This window comes from Leopardus geoffroyi, chromosome D1 (genome assembly GCF_018350155.1).
Source record: "Leopardus geoffroyi isolate Oge1 chromosome D1, O.geoffroyi_Oge1_pat1.0, whole genome shotgun sequence".
NCBI lineage: Eukaryota > Metazoa > Chordata > Mammalia > Carnivora > Felidae > Leopardus > Leopardus geoffroyi.
In genome coordinates this window covers 19,907,507-19,932,304 of record NC_059329.1, presented here as the reverse complement: position 1 = coordinate 19,932,304, position 24,798 = coordinate 19,907,507, and the positions used below count along the sequence as shown (strand labels likewise).

At 44.2% G+C, this 24,798-nt stretch overlaps 1 protein-coding gene across 6 annotated transcripts in view; it reads right to left on the bottom strand.

The window, feature by feature from the left end:
• JHY (junctional cadherin complex regulator) overlaps window positions 1-20,369 on the bottom strand; it is a 63,024-nt gene extending 42,655 nt beyond the window's left edge. For 2 of the 6 annotated variants that reach the window (XM_045483216.1, XM_045483215.1), the window contains exons 1-3: window positions 19,654-20,127; window positions 17,187-17,614; window positions 3,149-3,665 (exon numbers count right to left, since the gene is read on the bottom strand). In XM_045483216.1, coding sequence (XP_045339172.1) covers window positions 3,149-3,665; window positions 17,187-17,521 — 852 coding nt within the window. In that variant the 5' untranslated portion in view covers window positions 17,522-17,614; window positions 19,654-20,127. Of the gene's footprint in view, window positions 1-3,148; window positions 3,666-17,186; window positions 17,615-18,297; window positions 18,585-19,653; window positions 20,129-20,277 lie in introns of those variants that run through there. The other 4 variants (XM_045483212.1, XM_045483213.1, XM_045483211.1 and 1 more) reach the window with 4 other exon arrangements.
• Between the last annotated feature and the right edge of the window lie 4,429 nt (window positions 20,370-24,798).

Below are 24,798 nucleotides of genomic sequence, written 5' to 3'. Positions count from 1 at the left end.
CTCTCTCTCTCAAAATAAATAAATAAGCTAAAAAAAAAAAAATAAGTCCAAAGCATAGTTCTTGCCCATAAGGGAACTTTTAATCTCTACTGGCAGAAAGACCTGCACGTATTTCATATATAAATAATGAAAGGAACACGTCATTCTATGCTATTGACTATAATTCAGTAAAACGAGTTACACGTATCATATCACTGTTAGGTCAAACTGATTTCTAGCCTGTTTATTTTTAAATTGCTACCTTTTTTTTTTTTTTTTTAAATGGAGTAAGATGAAGGAAATATATATTGGGAAATGATGAAGAAACACTTTCGATTATAATTATAAATAAGCCCTTCAACATTTAAACCTGGACCAAGTGGCAGACAAGGTCAATGGCCACTTCGAAGACTAATTCATGAGCTTAAAGATTGAGCGGGCCAAAAATGCTTTGAAGCTTCCTCACTGGCATAACACAGAATTATGCTGTGGAATCACTGACAGTCAATTCACCCCAATGTTGTCTGTAAATTAAGTTACAACTACTAAGAAAAATTAGCAATTAAGAAATCAGCAGTTAGGGGCGCCTGGGTGGCTCAGTCGGTTGAGCGTCCGACTTCGGCTCAGATCACGATCTCACGGTCCGTGGGTTCGAGCCCTGCGTCGGGCTCTGTGCTGACAGCTCAGAGCCTGGAGCCCGTTTCAGATTCTGTGTCTCCCTTTTTCTCTGACCCTCCCCTGTTCATGCTCTCTCTCTCTCTGTCTCAAAAATAAATGTTAAAAAAAAAAAAAAAGAAATCAGCAATTAAAGAGTTTATAATAAAGCTATTTTCACTTTTATTAGTAGACCTATAACTCTTTCCTTTGGCTTCATTATCTGCCTCTCCTAGATTGGCTTCTTTGGAGAACACTTTTTTTTTTTTTTTACGTTTATTTTTTTTTAAACGTTTATTTTTGAGACAGAGAGAGACAGAGCATGAACAGGGGAGGGTCAGAGAGAGAGGGAGACACAGAATCTGAAACAGGCTCCAGGCTCTGAGCTGTCAGCACAGAGCCCGACGCGGGGCTCGAACTCACGGACCGCGAGATCGTGACCTGAGCCGAAGTCGGACGCTCAACCGACTGAGCCACCCAGGCACCCCCTTTGGAGAACACATTTAAAAATAAATGAAAAATATTGTTCTTGTCTGGGGGAAACTACTGGCTAAGCATTTTTCACAGATACTGGACTGTTGAATTTATATTAAAAATTTTTTTTTAATTTTCTTAATGTTTATTTATCTTTGAGAGAGAGAGAGAGTGCAAGTGGCAGAGGGGCAGAGAGAGGGAGACACAGAATCTGAAGCAGGCTCCAGGCTCTGAGCTGTCAGCACAGAGCCTGACGTGGGGCTTGAACTCATGACCTGAGCCAAAGTCAGACGGTTAACCAACTGAGCCACGCAGGCACCCCTATTTATATTTTTAAATGGGCAATGAAGCAAAATTCACAATTCCACCTAAGTTTCATGAAACTTATGTTAACATCTAAAATTGGGTCAAAATTAAATTCCGTTAAGTGCTTTGATAATTTACCTGAATATAATACATCCATTCCTTTATTATTAGTTACAAAGGTGAGGATGTGACCCTAATCCTTTAAGACTATAAAAGGATTTTCTGAATTAAGGGAAAATCTCAAATGTTCATCTACCTCATCTCTCTTGTTCTATCAAAAAAAAAAAAAAAAAAAAGGAAAAGAAAAGCTACAGGTTAGAACAGGTTAGAGCACTTTAAATAATACCAGTTTGAATCTGGAATGGGTTTAAGGGCATCCTCATTTAATACCCTTTCCTTCTTATTTGAAAACGATTCCACATTAGTAGGTAATGAATTTCAAGCTATTTCCCCAATATGGATGGCAGATATACTGATCCGGCCCTTCTTTTTTCTTAACAATTTTTAAAAATTTATTTTTGAGAGAGAGAGGAGAGAGAGGGCTCGCAAGCAGGGCAGGGGCAGAGAGAAGGAGACACAGAATCCGAAGCAGGCTCCAGGCTCTGTGTCAGCACAGAACCTGACGTGGGGCTCAAACCCATGAGCCGTGAGGTCATGACCTGAGCCGAAGACAGGCGCTTAACCGACTGAGCCACCCAGGCCCCCCAGACCTTCTTTTTTTTTTTTACATCCACAGACACGTCCACCAGGAGGTGGGCTGATAGGATCGTTAATGAGTGCCCATGAAATAGATTTTGAGTCCATCATCTGGGATAGAATTTATTCTAGAGATGATCAGATGAGAAAGGGGGGGGGGCATTTATTCCAGTTTTATAGATGGAGAAACTAAAGTTTAATTATATCATCTGCCCAGAATAAAGGAAGGTGTAGTGATGATCAATCATGGTTGGAAAGGTAATAAAATCACCTGGAGAATGAAAAACGATGACCAAACAACCACATGTTGTACCCCGCCCCTCTCCCACTACCACACAACATGTATCCAAAATCTAAGTTGAGCACAACTTGTGTATGTGAGTTGCTGTTTCTGATGTGAGTTTGTCATGTCACCTCCGTTGTATTGGGCATTTAAGAGGATTGAAAACCAGGTAACCAGCACAGGGAACCATACGTTCAGTCCTCTATTTTATCTAATGGAATAGGCAGTTAAAAAAAAAAAAAATCTGCATTTGGGGTGCCTGGATGGCTTAGTCGGTTAAGCGTCCAGCTTCAGCTCAGGTCATGATCTCACAGCTCGTGAGTTCAAGCCCCGTGTCAGGCTCTGTGCTGACAGCTCAGAGCCTGGAGCCTGCTTGGGATTCTGTGTTTCCCTCTCTCTCTCTCTCTCTCTCTGCCCCTCCCCTGCTCGCACTCTGTCTCTGTCTCTCTCTGTCTCAAAAATTAATAAACATTAAAAAAAATTCTTTTTAAAGTCTGTTTCCTTGGATGGAGATATTTTGGATATGATTGAATTATTATAGCATTGTAAGCCATTGATGGCTTTGATTTTGCTCTTAAGAATTAGATTCCTAATTCTTGAGGAATCCCTGATTCCTCAAAGAAGAGAGCAAGGACATTTGTCTTAGCCATGTGGTTACAGTGACATCACCATCTCAAAAGAAGTGGTCTCCAGCCATTTCAAACAAGGGCAAGTCCCAGTCTAGGGCTGGGAAGAGAGAAAGGAGCACTTACATACCTGTCCTGAGAGAACGTCCCCCCTTTTTTTATTGTGAAGCTGAAGATACGAGTCCGTTTTAGGAGTAGGTAATCCCAGAGTCCGCTTGTTTTTTTCCACAAAATATTGTTTGGACTTCCTTCGCCGCCGGCCACGTGATCCTGGCAGAAAAACCTCATTATGTGAACTTGAACTCTTCAAGCACTGAGAGAGCTTGCTGGACTTCTCCAGATCACGGTCGCTGAGCTCCGAAGATGGCTGGCTGTGATGGGTGCCGCGCTCATAGTTCGGGCTTAAAAATTCACTGCCAAGTAAGGAGGCAACGCTCTGTGGGCTCCTCTTCTGTTCCGCCTTTCCCCCAGGGAGTTCCATAGACGTCTCCTTGGAGGGGTACAGTGGATCTGAAGTCAGATTTTCAGTCGAGCTGCCTACAGACTCTGGCAGTGCTTCCACAGTCAAGAACTTCCTCTCCTCTTTCTTACTCTTCCAGTTTGGGTCGTATCGCAGGTCTGAATATTTATCCTCTACCGGCTGTTGGCTGCCCAAAGCAGAAGGAAAATGTCAAGTCTTTCATCAAAATGAACTTACTCATTATATTTAGTTGATTATCCTACTTGAATCTTTCTCCTATAATTTTCCTCTTCACTATCTTTTTTGTTTTTAATGTTTATTTATTTTCACAGAGGCGGGGAGAGGGTGCGCACATGTGGGAGGGGTAGGGAGAGAGAGGGAGGGAGAGAGAGAATCCCAAGCTGGTTCTGCACTGTCCGTGCAGAGCCCAGTGTAGGGCTCGTTCTCACAAACCACGAGATCTTGACCTGAGCCGAAATCGAGAGTCAGATGCTTAACCTACTGAGCCATTCTTTTGCTATCTATGCGTTCAAGACCTATCTGAGGCTCAGATGAGGTTTACACGCTGTACCTGAGGACGGAAAGGTCTTAATTACCCCAGTTCATTAAATTACAGAATCAAAGTGGGGGATAGTTAATTTATAAATGCCAGAAAAACAGCTGAAAAATAAATGTCAGTGACTCACTGGTTTAAGGGAGGCTATCATGCACACCTTAAGTACTTCGGCTAATGAAGATAAAATTGATTTCACGTTTTGGCTGGTGACATACACGTTTGACTGCTTATCGAGGAAGAACATGTTGTTGCTGCCTGGACGCTATTTTCCTCGGGCTGCGCCTTTTGTGAGGGAAAGCAAGATTCGTCTCAACTGAATACCCGCCTAGGTTCATCCTGCTGTAAAGCGATTTTACTTTTCACTTTGTCTTTGTAGGTTTTATCAGCTGCGCTACAGAAAGATCCCCAAATGTTGAGAATCCGAACTCATCCTCCGTTCATATTCTTTTCGTTGGTCGGATCGATGCACACAGGACAGCAGACAGGTCAGCCTGCGCTTTAAGCTGTAGGACAGCCCTGTTTCAGCCAAAGGTTAAACGTAGGGTCCTGCCTTAGGGACACGGGCCAGTCCATAATCCGTGCATATGACCCCAAATACAGTCTTCCCTTTTCCTCCTGACAGTCTCAATTTGTAAAGCACCTCCCAGTCTTAACCAAAAAAGAAAAAAAAAAAAAAAAAAAAAAAAAGGCTGGTAATATGGCATATTTAATGGCCCCTTTGATCTTCAAAAGCTAAATGGGGGAGATTTTCCTTCCTTGAGTACGGTACTTGCAATCCTCTAATCAAAAAGAAAATGTAAATCACCTAGGCTTTTTATGCTACTTGATATTCCCGTTTACAGAGGACGTAATTCTATGCTGGGTAAACAGACTAATGGTGCCCCTGCGGCTAATTTACCTCTCTTAACGTGGACCTAGATTTCTTTTGCTTCGATGTAAGGCAAAAATTAGGGCAACACCACAAAACTCCCATGCCTTGCTAAACCGTCATTTTGCATTTGGGGTTCACGTATGAAGACGGAGAACTTCTTGGAGTCGGTTGCTTTTCTTTCTCCACCCAGGGAAGCGAAATGATACGCTCTTCCAGCAAAATGCCTGAAGGGAGATTGCGCCCACGCGTTGGGAAGCCGGACACCCGGTTGTGCAGCTTAGCCCACCCCCTAGGCAGCACAGGGTTCTGTGCCTCTGGGGCTTTGAGGGGGACCTTTCTCCTGGGTGATGTCTTGTCACGTTGAAAGCACTGTGTTTTGGCCTTGCCTTTTGCCTGGTTCTGTGGGTCTCTTTGGGCAGGTAGCGGGGACACGGAGTGGCGCAGCAGGGCATAATCTGGACCTGGGACTGGACAGTTCTGGGTCTGTCCTTACCTATCTGTGCATCGAATGCTGTCCTCTCTGAGCCAGTCTCTCTGGTCTGGAAGTAGGGCTAAATTATATCTTGTTTACTTGTTGGGCTTGCATAAGCATCAAAATGAGGCAGTTATGTCATAATTAAGGGTTTGTATTTGCTTATTTTCACTGTGGTAACTTTGCCTCTTGACCTAGTTAAGGTTCTGGGCAACAGGGACTTAAGTGTCACCCTTCCTTCCCTAACCTCTGCCCTTAGTACTCCACCCTGAGCTATGGACAGAGGAGTTAACGGGTGTTTCTTAAATAACTGGGCCCCAAAAATACTCGAGTCAACACAAATGTGGCATCGGATGTTAATTTTTAAAAACCCAACAGTGTAGGAAATCAGACTCGAAACATGCAGAAAAGCTTCTTGCCTGGAACCAAATTAGTGAAAGCTTTCAAGGCTTGGTTCGTAACGAGTTAAACACAGGGTTCATCGGCGGTGGTTTAGGGAAGAAAAGAGGAAGGGGTACGTTGATTATATCTTCAATATAATCATATAATCTTCAGCAAAGCCATGAATTTTTTTTTTTTTTTTTACACGAAGAAGGGTGCCGTTTCCCCGTATCCAGTACATATTGAAAGGAAAACATAACGTTTAACTCTCCTTGTTCATTCATTTGCTCCGTTTCACAGAATTTAACTTCCCTCGCTCGTTTGCTCACTCAGTGACTCTACAGGTATTTACTGAGCACTTGCTGAGCTCGGGGATACAGCGATGGGCTCCCTGCCTTGTGGGGAATACAGACCAGGAAACACGCAGTTTACAGTGGCCGTGATGAGGGACCTGATGACAGATTCTGTACGGATGCAGCGGAGGGCCGGAGGAGGGCAGGTTGAGGAGAGCTCAGGGCGAAGCAGAGGGGAGGTCTTCGAAAGGCTTTGTGAACTCGGCGAAGGAACCTGGTCTGCATGTACCTCGGTGAAGTCGAGAGTCTGGCCTTCATCGAGCAAAAATAACTTAGAGAACAGAGGCGTTAGACACGAATACTTTCGAACAGTCCAGGCGATGAGTTTTGGGAAGGGATTGCCTCTAGAGGTGTGCGTATGTATTCGGTGTTTCGAACAGATAGAGTCCCCTTCTTTGCGCTCCGTTAAGAGTGACGCATCACTTTGCGGATCTGCTGGGCTACTCGGGTCGGGGTGGGATGTGACGGGCTGACTTTGGGAAGGCAGCATACTTCTTGCGTGCCAGGGAGGGGGAGCGCTCACGGCGAATCTCCAGTTTTTCCCTTAGAACAACCCTGTGAGGGCAGTACTCTCATGCGCCCCATTCAATAGATGAAGAAGCTGAAGCCCAGAGAGCTTGTGTAACTTTGCCAAGGTCACAGAGCGAACACGTGGTGGAGCCGGGACAGAGACCGCGGCGGCAGCCTGCCCTGGCTCCTGTCCACGGGGTCGGTGGCCTGTGGTGTGCAGCTATCCCCGCGGGCGGTCACGGAGCGAGGCCTGCCTCATGTGAGTTAGTGAGTTAGTCCGCACACACGCCGAGCGGCTCCCCGGGTGCGTAGGCATTGGAACGTGGTGAGCAAACAGAAGCAGGCCGGTGGATCTTACCTGCTGGGAAGGAAACAGGCTTTCTGCGCCAGCTCTCACGATCAAGGGCGAAGTTAGATGTGTACAGAAACATGCAGCATGTCATGGGTATTTAAAATGGGGGGCTGCACAACCTTGCTTATCACTGAAAACGTGTTAACCTCTTCTTTCCAGAGTCAGTTGCTAGACGATCACCTCAAGGTCCGTTTCAGTTCGATTATCCTTCTATGACCCTGTGATAAACTCACAGAAGAAGCGATAACGCTGAGGGGTGCTTATTATTATAAAAAAAAAAAAAAATAGGTAGTCTTTGAGGATTGAAGGATATGAAGGTTTGAAGGATATGAAGGTTTCCCTGGTTGTATCTCTGCAGTAAGACTAGCGCTCAGAGCGGTCATCGTATTTACCCAGCATCCGCCGGGAATGGCATTATGCCCGCGGTCGCGACCGTAGACCTTCCTCAGTTATACATCATCTCCGTGGTGCTTTTCCTGCCTGGATAGTGACAGGGAGTACTTTGGTTCTGAGAAATGGTATAGCAGAGCGTCTAAGGACAGGCGGCCCACATCAGACTGCCCGTATTCACAATTCCTGGTGCCACCAGTAACCGTGTGAGCGTGGGCGGATTATTTACCTTCTCTGCGCTTCCTTATCGGTCACATGCGGATAAGAACAGCACCCACCTCACAGCGCTGTTGAGGGGATTAAGTGAATTAATGCGTACGAATGCTTGTAGTTGTGTCCTTGACACAGAGCGAGGGCTAGCTGTGAAAGCCTATGTCAGTGAGCTCTGTCACCGTTCTTTGCTTGCTGAGTGTCGCAGTCACCGTGACATAACAGTGTTGTGTATTGTGCTTCCTGCTGATAGATCTCAAGGGATTCTTCTCTCCCTGGGGCTTATGTTCTTTCCAGAACGTAAGGCTGTGTTGTGATGCACTAAGTGGCACCTGAGTGGCCTTGAAGGATTAACACTTATCTTTAAAAATCCAATTTTTTTTTTTTTTTTTTTTTTAAACCACGATTTAGGCACCGTGGCCAATCTTTTTGAGCTATAGTTTAGGAGATGGGATTAAGAAATTTCAGCCACGTGGTGACGTATTTTAAGAACCTGCTGAAAGATGAGGGGGAAGATAAAACAGGGAGAATTAAATTACTTTAGATCTACAGAAATAACTGTACTTTCGGGCCTCAACAAATTTCCGTTCCTAAATGCCCGTAGAACTATATCACACGCCGCAGAGAGCCTGGTGTTTGTAAGTGGAACCTAGAAAACACAACGGGCTTGGAAACAAATCAGAAAGAATTAATGGCTTTGGCTGAGAAAACTGGTTTTGAACCAATCGTGTGGAGAGAAACTCTAATGATGTTTGCATAGCAGCTTTAAATCCGAAAACGTGGCTCTTCTAAGAGCTTTAATTAGGCTGTGCCCCTTGCGCCGGCCGCGACTGCCTCAAAGTCTCCCCTCGGTCCCCCGTCTGGATGGAAACTCTACGTTGAAACAAATGAAAGGTTACGTTTTGCAAAATCACGGGCACGGGAAGCTGTACTGTTTCACAGAAACAAATCTAACGGCCGAAACAGAACCTGATACTGAAGGATCCCCATTGTACCGGGCTTGTGTGCAAAGACGCTCAATTATGTCTCGTGGTCCAGGTCAACACGCGGGAACAAAATGAGCGTGAAGTGCTCCTTCATCGGTAATCATCTGCACACAAAACATGCACTTCTTTTCCTCTGCATTCGCTAGAAAGGTTACGCAGACAATGCGGACACAACTCTTTTGTTACCGTTCAGACAACAGATGCAAGGGTCTCCTCTTCAGATGCCTAGGTAAGACACGGATGCAGAGAGGCAGGGGAGGGTGGTCTCATATGCATGCACCATGATATTTGCTGGCTTTCATGGACCGTATTCGAGGACTTACTGTACTCCAAACAAAATAAAATCAAATCTCCATTTAATGAAGAGCCTCACATGTAGCATAGCACTCGATCAAAAAAAAAAAACCTACTAAAATTAGAGCATGTTTCTAGCACAATTAACATCCTTGGCACTCATGATAAAATATTCAATAACTGGCCATTTTGCCTGTTGAGGAGGTGAATAAAAGCACTGCTATTAATCATTTAGCAGTTATTTATTTGCCACTTTATTTTAAGTAGGCAGTTAAATTGAAACTGCACATGTTATTATTGATTTAGGTTTAATTTAATCCTTTTAAACAGACCAATTATTCCCAATTTATATGCCATTAAATCTTTTATGCATATGAACAGCAAATTCAATTTTTGTTTAAGTGTAAAGTTTTTAATGCTTCTTTAAGGAACTATAAAACTGACAATCACTGCCAAGGATTTCTGAATTCTAGGCTCATGTTAATCTTTTAATCAATGGCTTTTAAGTAAATCAAATGAAATAAATCCAAAGGATTAAAAAATCACTTCTGCAAGTATGAAATAAAATGGTGCCACAAATATACGGATGTACTTCAAGTAGGTTGTTTACAGTTCGGGAAATTTCATTTAATGTAGGCATTCTGCTAAAAAAAAAAAATTAAACATTTTAATGGAAGAATGTTGCTTTAATGAACTGAAGGCCAAACACTATCTACAGAAACACACCGAAGAGAAGGGATTGGATGGTACCGAGTGGATTTTATTTACAGCCATTATATAATTTGGGTAATTCCGACCAAAGTCCCTTCTTTGTCGACAACAGATTTATGGCGGCAAAATAACCAGATATTTGCCCCACGTTCAGCCTTGATTCAAGGGCAATCTGTGAATTAAAGGAAAATAAATGCTGTAAAGAGTGTGTGTTTGTAATCGCAGTGTAAAATCCTAGTACCTCACCTCTATCACTTACGTGAAACAAAGCCTCCCTACAGCTTCACAAGGAAAATGTTGTATGTCCAGTATTTAGAAACATAATTCTAAATTATGATACTCACTAGGAATTTTCTGTACAGGTCTTGGATGTTCTTTTTAATCTGCAGAAACGCTGCCTTCTTAGAAGCAGAGCCTTGGATTTATAAAATGTCTAGGTGCTTACACTTTCTTTAGATAGAATTTCCTGTCTTTGAGATGCCAGATATTGACAGCATTGTACCTGCAAGGTAGCCGTGATGTCATGAGAATAGCAGTGGAAGGGACAGGTCTTGAAACATGGGTCCCAAGTCCAGATTTTGCCACTGACCGGCTGGGTACACTTGGGTGAATCTCTTCACCGCCCTCGGCCCTCGGTTCCTCCTTTGGACAATAAGGAAAATAGGCTGGGCTTTGAGAGCCCTGCAGCTCTAAGAATCCAGTTTTATTCATTGGATTGCATCCATTGGGCTAAACTCACCAATGTACATAAGAGGTGGAGGGGTGGCTGGGTGGCTTAGTTGAGTAAGCGTCCAACTTTGGCTCAGGTCATGATCTCACGGTTTGCATGACCTCATCGTTCATGAGTTCAAGCCCCGCATTGGGCTTTCTGCTGTCAGCGAGGAACCCTCTCTCTGCCCCTTCCTCCCTCCCTCCTTCTCTCTCAAAAATAAACATTAAAAAAAAAAAAAAAGAATTTGAAAAAGCATTCATTTTATTTATGTATGTATGTATGTATGTATGTATTTATTTATTTTTTCAACGTTTAATTTATTTTTGGGACAGAGAGAGACAGAGCATGAATGGGGGAGGTGCAGAGAGAGAGGGAGACACAGAATCGGAAACAGGCTCCAGGCTCTGAGCCATCAGCCCAGAGCCCGACGCGGGGCTCGAACTCCCGGACCGCGAGATCGTGACCTGGCTGAAGTCGGACGCTTAACCGACTGCGCCACCCAGGCGCCCCAAAAAGCATTCATTTTAAATTCAATGTATTCAAAATGTATAGTAATGAAAGCTTTCTATATTTTCACACTTGCCAGGGAGTAGAAATAAAATGAATACAATAAAGGCCATGATGGATTAAGCCATTCCTTTAGTAACTTGGTTATAATCCGCTTAATCATCTTGATAAACTCACAGGATTGTAGGTGATGTGAATTTAAATTCTGCTTTGTGAGGTTCGGAACTCGCTATTTACTAAATTAACACAGTAAGCATCCCAATTTTGAAATAAGCCAGAAAGGAGCTGGTGGTGGTCTCCGAGGGCATTAAACCCCAGGGCACTGCGGCGTTAGCATTTCTGGCGGGGACTCTGCCTTTAATGGACACAATCTATGCCCACGCACATTCTTTACTTTTGTCTCTGACGGCTCATCCGTTGTGATGGCACCCTGCCTTCCCGGGGGGAGGGCACCGAGGTTTAACTACAGCAGAGTTTCTGAACAAACGGATGAAAAGAAAACAAATGACTAATACCTATGGCAAAAAGTCACTTCTCTGATAACAGCCACTCCCACGTGATCGGAAACAAACAACAAAAATGCTAGTAGCTGTTCCCCCCAAATACTGTGTGGAGTAAGGAAGGCAGTGTAATATATTTCAAGTGGTTGGCCAACCGATGTCCTTAAATTGAAAATCTATCCAATAAAGTCAATAAAAATGAACATGGGTGAATGTTTCTAGAGACCAACAGGGATGAGTGGGCTCCTGGAATCTCTCACAATGTTCTTAGTAACACTAGCATGTTAAACGTGCCCTCGGGTGTCATCCTTACGCTACTAATGGGGGGCGGGAATCTCTACACCACCTGTGAAAGAAAGTCTGCCCTCAGCTTAATATTTCCAGTGTGTTCTCCAAAACAGCCTGGGAAATTTGAGGGGAAATGAAATGCTGAGTTTTGCTCCTTTTTTTTTTTTTTTTTAACATTTATTTATTTTTTGAGAGAGCACGAGCAGGGGAGGGGCAGAGAGAGAGGGAGACACAGAATGCAAAGCAGGCTCCAGGCTCGGAGCTGTCGGCACAGAGCCTGATGTGGGGCTCGAGCCCACAAGCCATGAGATCATGACCCGAGCCCAAGTCGGATGCTTAACTGACTGAGCCACCCAGGCGCCCCGCTGAGTTTTGCTTTTTACCAAGTCTCTCTTTACCCACTGTCTCTTTTGGTTCTTCAGTACTGCTCTAAGCCCTCCACCTGATTCTTGTATTAGTAATCAGAAATAATACCTATGAAAGCATTTGAGGGGAAGATCGTATCTCACCACAGCACGATAAAAATGCAGATTATTACTGAATCCATTTCTTACTTTTAGACAGTTTTGAGTATTACAGGGTAAGAATTCCTCATTGTGGGGGGGGTGGCGCACCTGGGTGGCTCAGTTGGTTAAGCGTGTGACTCCGGCTCAGGTCATGATCTCCTGGCACGTGAGTTCGAGCCCCACCTTGGGCTCTGTGCTGACAGCTTGGAGCCTGGAACCTGCTTCGGATTCTGTGTCTCTCTCTCTGCCACTTCCCTGCTTGCACTCTGTCTCCCTGTCTCTCTCTCTGTCTCATAAATAAGCATTAAAAAAAAAAAAAAAAAAAATTCCTCATTGTGCCTGTCTCCTGCCCGGTGATTTCTGCTATGAGGTGGTTTATTAGAATATGGGATCTTTGGTGAAGGCTTTCATTCCCAGGTGGTGCAGAAGACACCTACAGGCCTTGATGAATGAAAACATTTCTGTTTCCCGGGACAGATGCTGCGGCATATAGGCTACAATGACCCTGCCGCCCAGAGCAAAGTGCGATCAATGTTTGTGCGTTGCAAAGGCACAGTATCCTTGAAAAAAATGTGTGTTACTTTCCTAAAATTTATAACCTTACATACGTATTTACTCTGGCCTCCATTTAGTCCATATCGAGATTGTTATAGCTTTAATTTTTGCTATCAGCCCTGATCACCTATCTAGATAACCGATAATTAGAGGATCAGGCTTTGGTTAGGAGAGCTGTCATTCAGTTCAATTTCTGGCTCTGCCACTTAGAAACGACATACACCTACACGACTCTCAAAGCCTTGGTTCCTTATCTGCAAAATGGGGATAATAGTGCCTAAGAGGCTCTCGTAAGGATAAATGAGATAGTACATATAAAGCAAATAGTTCTACAAATGGTAGCTAATTACATTTAAGTATTCTTATTAAACACATATACTAGGTATGGTACCGCTGCCCCCTGACTTTTTTTTTTTTTTTTTTTTTTAAACATATAAGGTTTCAGAGGCCCCAGGACTGAAGAGGCTATTTCTAATGCTCTAGGAATTACATTGATCTCTTTCTTTGCCATTGCCGAGTTTCCTATGGCTAGTTGTGGAGTGGGGTTTAAGGATTATCACGTGGAGATCCTCTCTCCACTCTCGATTCATTCACTGTAGTCAATGCCGCTCCAATTTCCATTAAGTAAAAGGTTTTCTCTAATCCATATACATTGAACTATGGCTTGACTTTGGTGAGGTACAGGAGAGTAATTGCTTTGAGGAGGTTCTGGGAACATCAAAACAGAAGAGTGGGGCTCAAGTGATTTGTCAGGCAGCTTTTAAAATTGTTGCTTATAACAGCAAGAGGAAAGAGATTTTTCATGGTTTTAAGGCACGGCTTTGACTAATTGTTTTTGAACTACAGTTCCCAGAATACCATCTACCTCGCAAAAATGAAAGCCTGCTTGAATTTCATAGGAGAGCCTGGGATCGATTTGTCTGTTTCACGGCTAGCAAAACTACCCAGGGCCAAGCAACAACTGCACATAGGAAAGGTTTCTAGGACTAAAGTGAAAAAGGCCAATAACTAACCTGAATAATGTTTTTGAGGCATTATTTGGCTAAATGCTTCAGTTCTGTTTTCCTTTGTAGTGGAGAACTGGTCCTCCTAATGTTCAGTGCACGGAGCACTACACCGCCAAACAATTACTAGGGCTAAAAGCCATTCTAACCCCGGGGATGACAGTCTGTCATTAAAGATTTCGAAATAAAATCAGTCTACAAAAAACAGCAATCTTCATGGATCTCTGAATCAGAAGACGAGGGCCCTGACCATAATTTTGATTTCTGTAAGTAGTAGTCTTTATTTTGAAATACATTGAGTGGCATTTACATTGGCCTGGGGTAAAGAGCAAGGGAGAAAAGTCTGCTTCCTGAGCACTGGACTCAAAAGAAGAAAAACTCAACATTGGGGAAATGAGGTCACTTAATGGATCCTTGCTTTGGTTTCTCCGTTGTAAAAGTACAGACAAGAATGCCTATCTACTGCAAAGATCTGTCCTTTCCAATGCCCTCGTTTCTGGAGGAAAAAAACCCCCAAAGAACTACCATTTATTACCTAGGAGACTCTGACTCTCTTAACATCAGAGCTATGATAAAAACACGGCTTAAGGCACAGAGACTGTGTGAGTTTTCCACTCTACCACTCAGCCGATGTAATAAATGTATATAATAACAATCCCTTTAAGCCTCATGGGCAGCCTTTAAAATGGGGATCATTGGGGCGCCTGGGTGGCGCAGTCGGTTAAGCGTCCGACTTCAGCCAGGTCACAATCTCGCGGTCCGTGAGTTCGAGCCCCGCGTCGGGCTCTGGGCTGATGGCTCGGAGCCTGGAGCCTGTTTCCGATTCTGTGTCTCCCTCTCTCTCTGCCCCTCCCCCGTTCATGCTCTGTCTCTCTCTGTCCCAAAAATAAATAAACGTTGAAAAAAAAAATGGGGATCATTGTAGCATCTCCTAACAGGGCTGCATAGAGATTAAATGAGACAATATGCATAAAGTGTTTAGTGCAGGGATGGGCTCATGATAAACATCCTATAAATGCTGGCTATTGTTACGAGAACCTTAATAGTGACCTTTGGTTTCTCTTCTTCCTTCAGTCACCATATCTAATGTGTCAACAGGCCCTGTCAACTCATGTTCTCATTCTCTCTCTTTCTAAATTACCTATGCAGTAAATGAATAAAAGATTGCTAAGAAGGATACACATCCACGGAAGGGTACATACTGGTTCTCTTGGAGGAGGCACGTGGGGGAATGGGTTTGAGAAGGGGAATCAGGAAACTTTATCTGTAACATTTTAGGTCTTTAAAAAAATATACGACACACATATGGCAAGAAGGGTTAATCTGTAGATTAGGATTTTTGTCATATTTTTTTAAATCTTTATTTTGAGAGAGAGGGAGAGAGAGAGAGAGAGAGGAAGAGAGAATCCCAAGCAGGCTTCACAATGTGGGCCTTGATCTCAGGCATCATGAGATCATGACCTGAGCTGAAATTCAGAGTCGGATGCTTAACTGACTGAGCCGCCCAGGCCCCCCAGAATTTTGTCGATATTAAATCAACATCAAGAACAAAACCACAAGTATCCTCCCACAGCACTATGATGTTCAACAAGTTACTTGATCTCTGTTCACCTCATTTTCCTTATCCATAAAATGGGAATAGCAGCATTTTCTTGCAGGATGGCAACGCAGAATTAAAAGAACTTACAGACGGGCCTTTAAAAAGAGATACTGTTGTCATGGCTATAAATTGTTACTATTTGGTAGTCTCTTGGTCCATCGTGAGTTTACCCTCTAATTCACGATGCACCTGCTTACAGGATGATCCTCCTTACACATGGCTTCGTCTCCCAGGTGTCCCCAAGAGCCTGCATTCTCTCCCCGTGGTGTACCCAACCCAGGCCACGCAGGGGTGGCTGTCTGGCTGACGCCTCCCTGAGCCCCTCTCTCTCTCCCCCAGCGCCGTGGCTGCACCTTGGTCACAGCACTTCCTGCTTAGAAGCAAATGCACTTGACTCTGCAGGATGTCCATAGTGAAAGAAATAAGGAAGGAAAGCAGAAAGGAAGAAAAAGACTCAGCACTGGGCCCTCACTGTGGCTCCCGCAGGCGCCCTTGTCAGGACGGTGTTGCTGGGGCTGGTTGTTGGGTTCCATGTTCAATGCCCTGTCTGGGGGGTGGGCTGGTTGCCTTCACCGTGGTCCCTGTAATCAGGGCCCTATGCCGTCCTCTTTCTCTATGCTCCTCTGGCACCAAGTGGGGCTTTAACGTGTCACGCGCTCGTTCTAATTCTGTTGTTGTCAAATTTTACCTTCTTTCCAAAACCCTGCCTGCCCAAGTTCTAGGCCTTCTATAAACTTTGTTCAATATATTTTACCCATTTAGGGGCGCCTGGGTGGCTCAGTCGGTTGAGCATCCGACTTCGGCTCAGGTCGTGATCTCACAGCTCGTGAGTTCGAGCCCCGCGTCGGGCTCTGCGTTGACAGCTCAGAGCCTGGAGCCTGTTTCGGATTCTGTGTCCTCCTCTCTCTCTGCCCCTTAACCCACTCACATTCTGTCTCTGTCTCTCTCAAAAATAAATAAACACTAAAAAAATTTTTTTAAATATATTTTATCCATTTAGAAAAAAAAAACAAACCTGATACCTATATAACTTATAAAGCACTTCATTCTACACGCTCTGTGTATATTGATTGACTTTCACCTCAAAACTCAGTGATGGAACTATTATTGTCCCATTTCAGTGATGACGGAATTGAGGCACAGAGAGATTAAGTGAACTTGGCCAAGTCACACAGCTAGTAAGTGGCAGAATTTGAACCCAGACTGTCTGTTTTGGACTATATACTTCATCGCCCTGTGAAAGCCTCTTTTCTAACCAGTAGCTTTTAACTTCTTCCATACTGTGTCAGAAAATTAGTATTTTCGTGAAAACTGAGTACTGTACTCATTTATATTCTCTTAAATTATTTGGTAGCTCCCACATAGCATGATGTTAATACCCCATAAATACAGTTTACTAGAAATTAAATCCTTATATGATTATATAAGCCCCGGGAGGTAGCTAGGATTCTACTCCCAGAATGTATTTACTGACATTGATAGCCGTCCTGGGAGATATAGGCAGGCCAGATCAGTTTGACCGGTGAGAAAAATGAGTCGCAAAAGAGTTAAATGATTTATTCCAAATTACAGACTAGATAGCAGTGCCTGGACTAAATCAAGACCACCTGGTTCCACGTCCTGGTGCTTTCCTATATAACAGGCTTCCTGGAATTTCTCCAAGGTCAGGTCGTAGCAGTGGAGGCACTTGGAATATGGACAGGAAATGAGGAGTGCATATGCCCTTATTAATACCCGTCCTTGTCTTTTGCATAGTTTTTAGTTAAAAAAACAAACAAACAAACAACCAAACATGGCAAAAACTGGCTTCGAGCTGTCCTTAGTTGCTTGGGACCGGTGCCAGACACATTACAAGGTGTTCATGACTATAGCCTGTCCTTACTGTTGCTTGTAATTATTTAACAATGCATTTCAGAACCCACTGGTATCTTCCACAAGCCAATTCCTTACCTGGAATATATGCCATCGTTCTGGGTATGGAGGTTTTCCTTGCCGTCCTTCTGGGCTGCTTCTCTGCTTGCTTCCTCTTCTGTCTCACTCAGGCTTTCCAGTTGAGGGCTTTCCTCCTCCAGGCTGTCAGGCTCCATATTGTCCTGGATTGGATTTCCAAGTCCAGACTGGGACTTGCCCTCTTGAGTGAAGCTTTCTGAATCGGATTCCAAGGAGTCTTTGGAAATCAGGTGTAAGTCTTTCTTAAAAGGTGGCTCTGTGGACTGGACTTTTAAGCTGGTGTGGTGGACAGGAGACCGAATTGAGAGCTTGGGAATCAATTTACTATGACTCATCTTGAAAAAATACACTTATGAATATGAATACAAATATTCTCGATAGGAGCAGTTGGCTTGAATATTTAAAGCTGCGGTTCACAAAAGCATCACCTAAAAAACAATGAAGTTTATGTCACTTGGCGACTCCTGAAAGCTCTTTAATTCCAGTGTTACTCAAACATTTAAGTGAGTAGAACTCCGTTATATTATCTGCAGCCTTTTTGTACCCTTTTGTGGGAGGAAGGTCTATTAGAAAAACTACTGTGTTTTTCTCTCTGCGGAAACACATCTGATGTGGAGCTCATAAATAGCCTGAGTAATCAAATGCAGCTTTATTGAGGAAATCCAGTGGCTAGATTCGTTCCTCTGCCTTCCAAGGGCCTGTTACAGACACGCCTGGACAAGAGCTAAATGATTAATTATTTCAAACACCCAGGGCACCAATATAAATATGCCAGGTTCAGGAGTATTCATGAATAGAATAAAACAGGTTCAGGGTCTACCTTTTGAAAAGTAGAGGAGAAAAAAGGGAAGAATGTGTTTTGGAACCGTAAAGAGGGAAGGCTTTCGTGCGTAGACCCATATTGGCCGGTCTTGTCGTTTAGGAGACATGTTGGTACCCAGCTTGCTACTGGGTAGGAATGTGTAACTTAGGTGGCCATCACATGGAGGTCAACCTCCGGTCAGTATATATATTTAAAAAAGCAATGATTAGAACCGTTTAACAAAATATTTGGAGGCTTTGTGCATTCGGCCACTAAGTGACTCATAGCAGAGGCTGGACGTCTACCTACCTGAGAGGGACGTTGTCCTGGAGAATGTTGGGTGGGTGGGAGATTGGCCTGAGTAACAACGAGGGTCCCTTCTGACTCTCTCAAGTGTGTGGTTCCAGGTGAGCCTTCCCTGTCTCAAAGGGCTGTCATAAAGACCCATGAGATGGTTTAGGGAAAGGGGAGCTCTGAGTTCATATCAGATTGAAAGGAGGTGATGAGTTTGGATTGTGCTCCCTTTCGCCTCCACCTAGCATTCCTATTTTGCTCTGTCTTCTTTCTCCCCGCCTTTGTGCCATTTCTTCCCCCTGTAGGTCAGGTAACAGAAACTTCACCATCAGAGATTCCTGTAACCTTTTTAAGGGCTTGCTCTTGTGATTTTGGCAGACCGCTAGCTTTAATTAAATAAATGAACTTATTCGGATTCCTTGCACTGTAATAACGTGGAATCTGGTTGCTAACGTTATCAGCTCCTTAGAGGAAAATACCTTAACAAACAAAACAGACAAAAGGCAGCTTTCAGATTTAAATACATTATGAAGTGGTTTTCTTTTTAATTCAAAATCCCCCAAGGGGGTAGACCTAATATATTATCGGTTAACTCTACAGACTAGTTTGCTGTATCAGCTCATTTTAAAAATACATAGTGTGCCTTACCTTGTTAGCTCAATATTGATAAGCAGATTAACTGTTGCTCTTTAGGGTGTTTTTATTTTTATTTATTTTTTTTAAGGTTTGTTTATTTTTGAGAGAGACACGGAGTGCTAGCAGGGAGGAGCGGAGAGAGAGAAAGAGACAGATTCAGAATCTGAAACAGGCTCCAGGCTCTGAGCTGTCAGCACAGAGCCCGAGGCGGGGCTTGAACTCATGAACCTGAGCTGAAGTCGGAGGCTTACCTGACAGAGCTACCCAGGGGCCCCTCGGGTGTTTTTAGAAAGCAGCAAATCCACCAAGTACTAACATTTTAATGGAAAATTTGTATAAACATCTGTTAAGAGTTTGACTGAACGAGTTTAAGACTCTGTACTTGGGATCTTCTAGACAAAGCTTAAGATAATCATTCTGTTTCAATTTGGAATTGCTCATGAAATCCTTCAGTCCCCTCAGTAGCTCTTAAATGAAATAGGCTAAGGTTTCTGCGATTTAACGAATAAAAAAATAATGTCCGTGGAAGAAGATAATTTTGTTGTTAACGAAATCTGGGATAGTGGGGAGAGAGCAAAGCCAAACATCACCAGGCTTTGGTGGAGGCCTGATCTCATAAAGGCGTGAGATTAAAGAGGGGAAACTGGTATCTTGAATAAATGAGCACACGGGCATTTTAAATGTGATGAAAGTGGCTCCCTAGTGGTACAGTTGTTTTTCCACTGAATTTCTGACCTAGAGAGCCTGACAAATCTCGTTACAAAGTAAACAAGACAGGCTGGGATGTCGCCATTGGTATCCAGGCGCTGAGACTCGGCCAGTTCCCTAGGGTTCTCTTCAAGACCTTGAGTCTCGTCCTCTCATACGGGGAGGAACGAATTTCCTTCTGTAGGTGAAAGGGAACTCTGCGTGTTCTGGCTAAGAGGAAAAATAGAAAGTTGCCCTGTTGTGGAACAGCCTGGAAACTGCCCGTACGGGGCGGCCGGTTTGTTTTCTGTATTTGCCTTCCCCCCCGCGATGGACAAGACTGGGCAGCAAAGGCGTTTTAAGATCAGGGAAGTGACGGGTCCGTGCCCTGCACGGGTCTTAGTCAACAGAGGACAGGGCTGCTCTGGGAGTCTGGGCACCAAAGCCTTTCCAGGGGCCCTTGTCCCTGCCTCGCCACGGTCCCCCTTCCCGCCTGGACCCCAAATGCTGTCTAGCACGGGCTCCTTGGGTGTCTCCTGGTCCTGATCCAGTTTCCTCTGGAGGTTTCCTGCTGTCCCCGTCCCCCCCCTCCCCAAGTCTCAGCTCTTCCCATTTCCCTCCCGGGCACGCGCCCCCCCCCCCCCCCCCCTTCAGGAGGCAACCGCCTGTCACCTGCCCAGCGCTCCTCGGAGACCGTGACCCCCGCAGCCCGCATTCTCCAGTGCCGCCACCAGCCGGCCTCCCTCCCGCCGCCCGGCCCCGCCCCGCCCACGTCGCAGGTGCTGCCCTGGAGACCGCAGCCAACAAGACCCAAGCCCCGAACTCAGCTAGCGAGGTGCCGGGGGCGGGGCCGGCGCCGGGGGCGGGGCCGGCGCCGGGGGCGGGGCCGGCGGGCCGGGCGCGGGGGGGGGGGGGGGGGGGGGGAGGCCGGGCGCACGCGCGGTGGCGCCGCCTCCCCTCGCTCTAGCAGAGAAGGTGGGACCAGTTGTGATGACTGCGTTCATATGCAATAGAGCAATGCAGAGAGGGATCTTAAAAATGTTAAGAAAACCCCTCAAAATACGTACTGTGTGATCTTGTATATAAAGTTAAAAAGAGGAAAAACTAAACTGTGCTATATTTATAGATGCACAGTTTGTGTCGAAAACTAAAAAAAAGTAGTGATTCTCATAAAGTTAGGATTGTGGTTAGCTCTGGCAAGCAGGCTGGGGGGGGGTGGGGTTTGGCGTGAGAGACAATGGCTTAATAAGCAACACGGCAATACTCTGTTCTTCACAAATTCCCAAGAATTAGCACATACAAGGAAAGCCATAAAGTGCATTGTTTTTATCTGCTGCTATGGTAATACCAGCGATACTTTGTGTATGAGTGACACTTCCCAGGGTTTGCCAAGTGCTTTTCCGTGTATTATCTGCTTGGAATTAAGCTGTCAACCTGACCATCACCAAAACACAAAGAAAAATGAGAAAGATAAGGCAAAAAAAATCATCAGTATAGATAGGTTAGCAACGCCGGAGTGATTTTCATCCTTCCCCACCCCCACTCCGTCCATCCCTTCTCCCTACTGTGTGTTTTTTTTTAATTAATTTATTTATTTTGAGAGAAAACACAAGCAGGGGAGGGACATTAAGAGAGGGAGGGAGGGAGAGAGAGAAAAGGAGAGAGGGAGGGAGGGAGAGAATCCCAAGCAAGCTCCACACCATCAGCACAGGGCTCAACTCGGGGCTCAAACTCACGAGCCGTGAGATCATGACCTGAGCTGAAATCAGTAAAATCCTCCACTAGTTCTCCCCTCCTGGACCAACTTCTACCCAGTTACATGACCTTGGTGAGCTTCCTCTCCTACAGGAAGAATTTTCAGACAGTCCCCTGACACTGTCCTCATGACCCTTGGACCCGGGTAGTTCTCAATCCTGGGCGGTATTGTCCTCCCGGGGACATCAGTGGTGTCTGGAGACATTTTTTACGGTCATGACTTCCAGGAGTGCTTCTGGCATCTACTGGCTGGAGGCCAGGGATGCAGCCAAACAACCTGCCAACGAGTAGGGCGGTCTCCACCACCAAAAAAAACACTCAGTTCAAAATGTAAACAGGGCTGAGGTTGACAAACCCCATGCTAGACTAATGGCCCTTGGTCTGTGGCCCCACAGTACCCAAGTGCATGGTTCTGTCCTTATACGTGTCCTTATGTAGGTATGGTAGTGTATTCCTTATTAGTCACTTGTTAATGATTCTGTCACCTCCTTACTACAGGGTAAGCTCCTGGAGAGCGAGGACTAGCATTGTGCATGACACTTAGTAGATGCTCAATAAATGCTGAAAATCCCCAATACCTTGATAATTTAGCCCTCGCATGGAAGGTAGATAAGCTCTTTTAATAGAGATATACTCTTATTTGGCACATAACTAGGATGATTACATCACTTGTTATTTAAGCCCAGGATACACTCAAGAATAAAAAATATAGGCTATTAATAAATATCAACTGAAATTTTCACGGGTAGCTGGAAAGTGCCATCATTCTAGGCATAACTCTAACAAGGTTAATTGTCTGGTTCCATCGCCTATATGTTAAATTAGAAGCAGCAAGTTAGAGATGGATAATGAAAGGCACCCAGAGGACAGAGATGGGACACTACCAGCAAGTGAAGAGACAGGAGTATCACAAAAATAAGACATGTTCAGGAAAACAAAGCAACTTGCAGTCATTTGGTGTAGGCACCTGGGAAACTTGTAGCTGAAAACCCTGTGTGCCAGTCAGGGGATGATAGCAAGTACACGATTAATTTCCATAATGATTATTTATTTTTACAGTGTCAACATTTTTATTTTCCATTCGTATTTAAATTCATAACAAATCCACGAATTTGTAAAAGTATGCAATGAAAAAATGGTGTGACTGAGCATGTAAGTGATCACTCTTTTCGCCGTTAATAGATACTTAGACATAAGTTATTAAGAACAGAAGGTTCAGTCGAGAAACTGAAACCCAAAGAGCAAGGGACTTGGCCAAGTCTCAGGCTTTGATAATACAACTTGAAAAACAGCCTAAATTCTCTTCCACATTCTAGCACACACATATTCCGTTTCCATGGCTAGTTGGTAAGTTCCTTGGTATTGGAGATCTAGCTTCTAGCCCAGGCGGTTTGTCTCTGATTAGCTGTGTGACCTTGCGTGGGAATTAGACCATTAGGTCCCATAGTCCTCATCTGGGAGATGGAAAGGGTTAGATGAACTGTGGTTTTCACACTGTGCTCTTTGGTACCCTGTGGTTCCCTGGGGAGGGCAAGAGGGCAGCTGTCCGTTTACCAACCTCTCCCAGTAGAACAGCTCTGTTTTTAATCACTTTTTAAAAAATTATTTATTTTTTAACTTACATCCAAGTTAGCATCTAGTGCAACAATGATTTCAGGAGTAGATTCCTTAGTGCCCCTTACTCATTTAGCCCCTCCCCCCTCCCATACCCCCTCCAGCAACCCTCTGTTTGTTCTCCATATTTAAGAGTTACTTATGTTTCGTCCCCCTCCCTGTTTTTATATTATTTTTGTTTCCCTTTCCTTATGTTCCTCTGTTTTGTCTCTTAAAGTCCTCATATGAGTGAAGTCATACGATATTTGTCGTTCTCTGACTAATTTCGCTTAGCATGATACCTTCCAGTTCCATCCATGTAGTCGCAAATGGCAAGATTTCATTCTCTTTGATTGCTGAATAATACTCCATTGTGTGTGTGTGTGTGTGTGTGTGTGTATACATATATATATATATATATATGTACTTATACACCACATATTTTTTATCCATTCATCCATCGATGGACATTTGGGCCTTTTCCATACTTTGGCTATTGTTGATAGTGTTGGTATAAAACATGGGGGTGCATGTGTCCCTTCAAAACAGCACACCTGTATCCCTTGGATAAATACCTAGTAGTGCAATTGCTGGGTCATAGGGTAGTTCTATTTTTAATTTTTTGAGGAACTTCCATACTGTTTTCCAGAGTGGCTGCCCCAGTTTGCATTCCCACCAGCAGCGCAAAAGAGATCCTCTTTCTCCGCATCCTCGCCAGCATCTGTTGTTGTCTGAGTTGTTCATGTGAGCCATTTGGACAGGTGTGAGGTGGTATCTCATTGTGGTGTGATTTGTATTTCCCTGATGATGAGTGATGTGGAGCATTTTTTCATGTGTCGGTTGGCCATCTCAATGTCTTCTTTGGAGAAGTATCTATTCCTGTCTTTTGTCCGTTTCTTCACTGGATGATTTCTTTTTTGGGTGTTGAGTTTGATAAGTTCTTTATAGATTTTGGACACTAACCCTTTATCTGATATGTCGTTTGCAAATATCTTCTCCCGTTCTGTCGGTTGCCTTGTAGTTTTGCTGATTGTTTCCTTCGCTGTGCAAAAGCTTTTTATCTTGATGAGGTCCCAATAGTTCATTTCTGCTTTGGTTTCCCTTGCCTCTGGAGACGTGTTGAGTAAGAAATTTCTGCGGCCAAGGTCAAAGAGGTTTTTGCCTGCTTTTTCCTTGAGGATTTTGATGGCTTCCTGTCTTACATTTAGGTCTTTCATCCAGTTTGAGTTTACTTTTGTGTCTTGTGTAAGAAAGTGGTCCAGGTTCATTTTTCTGCATGTTGCTGTCCAGTTTTCCCAGCATCACTTGCTGAAGAGACTGTCTTTATTCCATTGGATATCCTTTCCTGCTTTGTCAAAGATTAGCTGGCCATACGTGTGTGGGTCCATTTCTGGGTTCTCGATTCTATTCCATGGATCTGAGTGTCTGTTTTTGTGCCACATAACTATTAACTCTTAAAAACTCATAGAGTAGATCAGTTAAGTAAATGCTGAGTAGAAAGGTAAAAATCATGCAATATATTTTATAAAGAAAAGATTTTTTTCCCAAAAATATTCAAATGTTTTTCCTCTTCTTTTTTTATTTGCGAGAGAGAGAGAGAGAGAGAGAGAATGAATGAATGAATGAATGAATGAATCCTAAGCAGGCTCCATGCTCAGTGTGGAGCCTGACATGGGGCTTGATCTCACGACCTTGGGATCATTAACTGAGCCAGAAATCGAGACTCGGATGCTCAACTGAGCCACCAAGTTGCCCCTGAAATGTTTAAAATTTCAAGGGACAAACTCTCAATTATCCACCCCCTCCCCCCCCACCCCCACAAAGCATTTCTTTAGAATAACCAGT